This window comes from Myotis lucifugus, unplaced genomic scaffold (assembly GCF_000147115.1).
Source record: "Myotis lucifugus unplaced genomic scaffold, Myoluc2.0 scaffold_146, whole genome shotgun sequence".
Lineage (NCBI taxonomy): Eukaryota > Metazoa > Chordata > Mammalia > Chiroptera > Vespertilionidae > Myotis > Myotis lucifugus.
Genome location: NW_005871194.1, coordinates 43513 through 51178, shown reverse-complemented (window position 1 = coordinate 51178; position 7666 = coordinate 43513). Strand labels below are relative to the sequence as shown.

At 59.7% G+C, this 7666-nt stretch overlaps 1 protein-coding gene across 1 annotated transcript; it reads right to left on the bottom strand.

Moving 5' to 3' along the window:
- Nucleotides 1-4668: 4668 nt before the first annotated feature.
- Nucleotides 4669-7415, bottom strand: CDC42EP4 (CDC42 effector protein 4). Its single transcript, XM_023759035.1, has one exon. The coding sequence runs from the start codon at nt 7304-7306 to the stop codon at nt 6242-6244; it is 1065 nt and encodes a 354-aa protein (XP_023614803.1). The 5' UTR covers nt 7307-7415; the 3' UTR covers nt 4669-6241.
- Between the last annotated feature and the right edge of the window lie 251 nt (nt 7416-7666).

The following is a 7666-nucleotide window of genomic DNA, read 5'->3' as shown; positions in this document are numbered from 1 at the left end:
GCGGTCTAAAGGGGCTGGCTCTTTTTGTAGGACCTAACACCAAGGGGTTCTTCTTATATTTCTGTTCAGGCACGGGCACCTCAGGCACATCTCCCCCCCATCTCTCACACACACGCACCATATTAATCTACGCTATCATCGTGACGTCCTCATGCTGAGTTGGGTCTTACCTTAACTTCCTCAGAGCTTATTGGTCCTACAGGTTAAAAAAAAATAGGACCAAATTTTTTTCTCAATAACAGGGGGTGGCGGGAAAAACCGAAGAAAACCCCCCGTTGTACCCGTCAGGAAAGAGAAAACCTTAATTTTAACTTTTTTGGGGGGGGGGGGGGGGGGGAGTCAGGGGCGTGCAGGGGGAAGCTCCCAGTCCTGACTTTCTCTCCTATGTTCGTCAAAACCATAGAGCTGCCCTGGGCCTCACTTCCCGGCTTGTCTTTGAACTTAGTCTCGGCCACAGATTCCGACCTAGATGTGCGGCTGCAGACACAGGGGGAGGTGCCCGCTGTCTCAGTCAACGGGGGTGGGGGAGGTTGGGGGGGGGGGAGGGACAGTAGCAAACAGCACAGTCCAGGGGTTTCAACCACGGACGTTCATGTCTCACAGCTCCGGGGCCCTGAGTCGTAGGTCAAGGGACCAGCAGATTCTGTTCCTTGTGAGGGGTGTGGGGGAGGCACCCAATCGATGTGTCTCTCTCACATCGAGGCTTCTCTCTCTCTGTCTCTCCCCCTCCCTTCCACTCTCTCTAAAAACCAACGGAAAAAATATCCCTTGGAGAGGGTTAACAACACAAATATCTGAAGAAAATACACGAACCTTTAGGTCAAAGAAAAAGTTTTAAAATGTGACATGATTGCACTCACCTTTCTTACTAAAGGGGTTGTAAAATGTCATTTTAATAACTTTCATGGGGGAGGGGGCCCACGAAAGGCACAGTGCCCCCCGGGGCCGTGTCTGTCTCATCTGCCGCCTGTGTACTCTCCCCCCGCCCCTCCCCCCCCAGCCTCTCAGAGTGCTTGACGCAGAGTATGATGAATCTGTGCCGTAAATTTCTGTTTTCAGAGAATACAGCCTCAAGCTCTCTGTCCTCAGCCCCGGTTTGGCTGGCGGGAGGGGGGAGGGGTGGACCTTGGTTGTAGGAAGTGACATGGAGGCCAGGGCATCTTCCAAGACAGCCAGGAGATGACATGGGCCACTCGCCGCCCTCGATCCACAGAGAGCAGACCAGGGCCCCGGCCACCTGCCCCATCCGCACTTCCCTCGCTCTGACTCAGCGCGAGACATAGAAAGCTATTTCCCGAAGAGCACCCTCAGGTAACAATGTCATTGGCTAAAGAGAAGTGCCAGTTTTCTCAATGAAGTAGGTTACTTAAGATTCTCGAATACACATCTTCCCCAAGTATATATGTTTCATAAGCCCCTCCCCCCTTTTTTTTGGCTTGGAACCCAAAACACGTGACCTGGAAACATTTTTGTCTTAAATTGGCCCTTATGGTAAAAAAAAAAAAAAATAGGCATCTCCCCATTCCTGTAAGAGCAGCGGTTTTCAGCAGCCGACGGGACACTTGGGAATGTCCCGGGACATGTTGCATTGACATGACGGGTTGCTAGGAAGCAGCTGGCGTCGAGTGGGAAGCGGCCAGGGATCCTGCTCACCATCCCACAGGGCACGGGCCAGTTCCCGACAACGGAGGGACGGGGCTCCCAGGGCCGGGAACGCGGAGGCTGGGAAATCCTGCTCCGGGAGCGTCCACACTGTGTGTCTCGGGGAGTGACGGGGAGGGCTGGGGTCTGGCCCTCCGGAGAGTTGGTTTTATTGATCTGTGTCTTGGCCTCAAGCCTTCGCGTCACGCCGAGCGGAAAGGCAGCCTCTGGGGTTCACGTGACTGTCTCTGAGACGTCACTGGTGTCCAGGACGTCGCTGGAGCCCCCGCCCTCCCCCTCCAAGGGTCTCCCAGAGCCCGGTTCTCTCGGACCCAGTGTCAGAAAACGCTGAGCTGCTCCTGGGGCCGTCGCGAGTCTCACAAGAGGCGGGTTTCCCTTTTCGCTTTGACTGACAGGAAGCTCCGAGCCCAAGTTCCAGCCCGCCTTGGAGAATCGTCGAGGCCCACCCCGTACCAGTTCTCTTCGTTCTCTACTTGTTAGCTGCAGCCTCCTTCTCCCTCTGATCTATTTTTATCCTATTGTGACTTACCCCGTTTTGTAAGCGCCTCTAATCCTTTCTGGAACAAAGCGGGGCATCAAATCAAAACAAGCTTCAGCGGAGCCCTGTGGCCTTGAGGGTACGTCTGAAGCTGCCAAAGTCATTTCAGGGTTGGAGCCCTGCCGGGAGGGAAGGCCGCTCTCCTGGCCCCTCCTGGGAGCCTCATCTCGAACAACAACAGCTCAGTGAGTTAGAGCAACAGGTTTCAGAGGCAGCGCCACCAACACCCATCTGCCTGCAAATACCTTCCCTCTCCCCAAAATGTTCCTTCCAGCCTCCCATCTGGCTGCTGGCAGGCGGCCCCGGGGCCCAGAGGAGACTGCAAAGGGGAAGCAGACAGACAAGGCCCTGTTTTCATTCCTCACTGTCCGCTCCTGCACCTTCTGTGGGAGGCGGGCCCTTTGGGAAGCTGTGTGTGAAGGCTGAGTGAGCCAGGGAGGGGTGGGGAGAGCAGCAAACACCTGAAAAGGTCACCCCACCCACCCCCGCCCCCCTGGCCACCCCCACAACTACCACACGCCCGGCCCTGTGAGCAGCTGCGCCCCATACTATCCGCCGGCTCAAAGCCAGCCCAGTCCCTTTCGCAATCTCCGCTCAGCTCACGCATGGGACTTTGGCCGGCGCCTTCTTCTCCCGGTCTCCGTTTTACGGAGATGGGGCCGGCCTGGCGAGCGAGACTCAGTGGCTGAGCTGAGCATCGACCTATGAACCAGGAGGTCACGGTTCGATTCCCCGTTCGATTCCCGGTCGGGGCATGTGCCTGAGTTGTAGGCTTGATCCTAGTGTAAAGCGTGCAGAAGGCAGCTGATCAAAGATTCTCTCTCATCATTGATGTTTCTCTCTCGCCTTCTCCTTTCCTCTCTGAGATCAATAAAAAAATATTTTCAAAAAAACGGAGGTTTTGAACCTGACCCTGAGGTTTGAAGATGCTGAGAACCCCCTGCCTTCGAGTGCTGATGCCTCCATTCGTTTTTGTCCACTTTCTCCTGGGGACATGGCCACCCTGGTGAAGAGGAGGGGGCGGCTGGGTGTGTGCTGCTGAAGGTGTGGGTCCAGTGAGGTCTCTCCCCAGGCCCCTGGGGCGTCCCGAGTGGCTGGCATTTCTCCATCAATCAGTAAGCAGGCCTGGGCTCGGGGCGACTGGCTTCTCCCAGACCCTTGGGAGCCCTGTGCCAGTGGCTGCCGGTGGAACGGGGGTTTACACTGTCTGGGAGCACAGCCCCCGCTCAGGTGTCCTCCCCTCACCTGCCTGGGCCCCCTCTGCCCTGCATTCGCCTCTGCAAGGGCCTAGAGCTAGGCTGCAGCACCCAGGGGATGTGCTGGGCTGGGGATGTGCCCCAGTACCCCCGCCCCCAGGGCCACCACACCGTAAGCTCCTGACTCCGGTCTCAGCCGCGTCCCTCATTAGCTCTAATGAGCCAGACTAGGGACAGAGGAACATTTTAATTGTGCTTCTCACTGCTTCCCAGGACGAGGATGAGTACTGCCCAAGTTTCTCTGTGGACGCCAGCGAGAGGGACAGGGTTTCCAGGGACTCAGCCACAGGGGCCCCCACATGGAGGGGCGTGCGAGGGGCATCAGCTGCAGAGCCAGCCCTGCCCAGGCTGACTCCTCCTCTCAGAGGTGCCAGGGCGGAGGGGAAGGTGGTGAGGCAGGTGGGCGGGGGAGTCGCCGGGCCCCCACCCAGGGCAGACACACCCCTGACCTCACTTTCCCGAGTGATGGAGCTTCCAGGCGCCTGAGTGACGAGGCGAATGTGTTTACTGAATATATTTTTATTGATTTCAGGGAAGAAGGGAGAGGGCAGAGAGATAGAAACATCAATGATGAGAGAGAAGCATTGATGGCTGCCTCCTGCACGTCCCCGACTGGGGATGGAGCCTGCAACCCGGGCACGGGCCTGACCGGGAATCGAACCGTGACCTCCTGGTTCATAGGTCAGCGCTCAACCACTGAGCCACACCTGCTGGGCGCACACGCGTTCTGAACCAGCCACGTCCTGACTCCATGACCTGGTGATCGGAGAACGTGGCCACACGGCTCTCAGCACATAGAACGGGGGCACCAGCGTCTACCTCCTGGGCCCAGAGGCTGAAGGAGAACACGCCGCCTCTAGGTTGATTTCCCAGGTCAAAGGGTAAAGGGCACCTGCTGTGTCCTTCTGGCGACACATCCCATGTGTGTGGGCACCTGGGGCTTGCGAGAACACGGCCTCCCTCGGGTTACGAACAACTTTGCCAACACCAGGCCAGGGACCATGTCTGTAGCCTCGCCCTGTGGGAGCAGCAGGATCCCCCCCTAACAGGCGAGGACACTGAGGCACAAAGCGGCGAAGTGCCCAAGGGCCCCCAGGGCCCCCAAAGGCCCAGAGCCCCTGAGGCCTGCCCAGGCCCCCGAGGACCCCTCCCTCACCCCTACCCACCCACAACCTGAAATAAGCCCTCCCAGAAACAGAGATGAACACCAGACATGCTATAGGGCTTTTTTATTGTTGCCTCGCTGTTTTAACAATTTCATGAAAAAAATATACAGTTCAGAATCTGGGACGGACCACCATCTGGATGGGGCTCAGGGGCAGCCGGGGGAGTGGAGGGGGGCTGCACTACTGGAAACCAAGCACCCACGGGGCACCGGGGCACTGGGATCAGGAACAAGTTAGTGTCTGAGTCAGGATCTGGCAGAAAATGGGAGGCTGGAGCAGCCACGCCCACCCGCCCCAGCTGGATCCCGTGGCAGCCAGCCCCGCCCCCACTGGCTGCCAGGGGACAGAGGCGGCGGGTCAGCCTGTTCCCAGGACAGAAAAGCCATCATCAGTTAACCCTGGGACTCACACCCGGGCTCCTACGCAATCCCCTTGAGCAGGGTTAGAGGACATCGGCTGACATCTGCAATCCAGAGGAACAACAAATAACTTTTTAATATAAGCATGTTCCGTATGGCAAGGGGGCATACTTATACCGAGAAACTATCCTTTTGTTTTGTTGCTAAATCTAGCCACCCTGCTACCTCTACCCCCAGGGCCCTTGCCCCAGCAGCTGGCGAGAGGCCTGGGAAAGAAAGAAGTCGTCAGGGGGGAGGGGGGAGAAGAGGGAATAACTCAGTCCAAAAAAAAGAAGCATTTATCTCCCCCAGGAATGATATATTACTTTAAAAAAAGTCATTTTTCAGAAATATTCTAATGCACTGGACGCCTTCCGCTGTTAACAGCTATGGGTGGAGGGGGACTTGCACGCAGACACGCACCCCATACCATTCTAGGTAAAGTTCGGAAGCACCGAGTAAAGTGTCTGAAAGGATGTTCCCTCTGATGGCAGATCTGTCGCTGCTCCTGATGCTGCTCCAGGGAGACGGCAACACACCAAGGAAGAGCGAACAAAAAACCCAGGGAGCTGCGCGGCCGTGACAATCTGTTCTAGTGTCCTCGGGCAAGGCCCCGTCCCCAAAATTCAAGAAGCCCAGGGCTTCGGCTCCCCACCCTGTCCTCCTCCCCGGGAAGGGCCCGCTGTTAGTGTTCAGGGCTGTCAGTCCGGCTTTACTCCAAGGGCTCCAGGCTTCCTGTGCTGGGGCAGGCGGGGGAGGGAGGGGCCAGGACGCGTGCCCACCCCATGCCTCCCGTGACACACATTTACCGGGGAAGTCACTGTGGGGCCACAGCAGAGCTGGGGGGGGGGGCAGGAGAGCCGTGTCCTTAGCCCTGGCCAAAGGTCGCCGCTGAGCCGACCTGCCCCGCTGCAGGCAGGAACTCAGGTGGACATCTGGCAGCCATCTGAGGCCAACGTGGAGAAAGGAAACGGATTCCTGCTGTAAGAACACAGCCTCGTCCCATCCTACAGAGCTCAGGGAGGCCGGGCTGTGGGGCAACATCAGGCACCAGGGCCAGCTCCCCAAGTCCTCCACGGGCCCCAGGCTCGGCCAGCGCCCCTCATCCGTGAGGCCCAGGGTCCGTGGCAGAAGCCAGGCTCTTGGCTGCCCCTGAACGGGACGGGGGTGGGCTGGACGCAGGGAGACGGGGCCAAGAGCGGGGAGCCACCTCGGCCGGCCTCACACTCGGATCTCATCCTCCTCCTCCTCATCCATGAAGGAGAACTCCTTGTCGGGCTGCCTGGGGAGAGCGGCCCGGGCCCCCTCCGGCGCCTGGAAGGCGGGGCTGCGCTCCTCCAGGACGCTCGAGGTGCAGCTGGACAGGGAGCTGCTGTCCCGCGTGGTGTGGCTGCCCATGCTGCGGGCGGAGCCGGGACTGGGGGCGGCCGCCGCCCACCCCTCGTCCTGCAGAGCCTGGGGCTGCGGGGGCGAGTCCTGGCTGGCCTTGCCTTCCTGCCTGGCCGGGAGAGGGGCCCCCGACCCAGATAGGGGAACCTTGGGGAGACTGCCCGGCTCCTCGTCGCCGTGGTAACCGCCATCCTCTTCCTCCGGATCCCACTCCTCCTTGTTCATGATGCTCAGGACGTCGCCCAGCATGGAGGGCCCCAGGTCAATGTGGAAGGACATGATGGACTCGGCGTGCTTCAGCCCGAAGCCGGCCTTGGGCATGACGGGCAGATCCGTCAGGTCCCCGAAGGCCCGCTCGTCCAGGAGGGGGTCGAGGGAGTGGGGGGAGGTGGCCCCGTTCCGCCGCCGGGGCCCCTCCTCCACACGGGCCGCCTCGGGGTCACCCTCCCCGCCGTCGGCCTTCTTCACGGGGCTGGACGACAGGCTCTTGGGCAGCTTGCCGGCGCCCCTCTCCGCGGCCTCCTTCTCGTTCAGCTGGGGCAGGGACATGGCGTTCTTGACAAACAGGGCCGAGTCCCGCAGCGAGCCCAGCATGTCCCTCTGCTCCCGGTCCCCCCGGGTCACCGACTGCGACCGCTTGCTGCCCCGGAACTTCCGGGACAGGAGGCCGCGTTTGGAGGACGAGGTGGACGCCTGCTCGTCCAGGGACTCGCCCTCCAGCTCCCCAGCCTTGCTGTTGAGGAAGGAGGTGTCCCCAAAGGCGTCCCCCGCCCGGCCCACGTGCATGGTGTGGCGGAAGTCGCCCAGCGGCGCGCTGATCATCTCGGCCGTGAGGTCCGCGCGGGAACGGCGCTTGGAGTGCACGGAGCTGGACACCAGCTGCTTGAGGATGGGCATCGTGCCCGAGGGGAGGGGGGGGAGGCAGGGCCTCCGAGGCTGCAGGTGAGGCTGGCGTCAGATGTGAGGTCCGGTGGGTGGAGGGGGCGATGAGGAAGGGCTCATAGAGCTGCAAGAAGAGAACAGCAGGAGAGGGTTAACCTGGGCTGGCCTCAAGCACAAAAGCCCCAAAAACCCCAGCTCCCACCCAAAAGAAACAATAGGACAGGAGCCAGCAATCAAAGCTATAACCCCGCCCTCTTTCTTCACCCACAGGTTCTCAGGGGCGGGGACTGCTGTTTGCAAAGCTGTTTGGAGTTCAAGGAGCCACAGACACACATTCCCTGAAACCTGAGAGAGAGAGAGAGAGAGAGAGAGAGA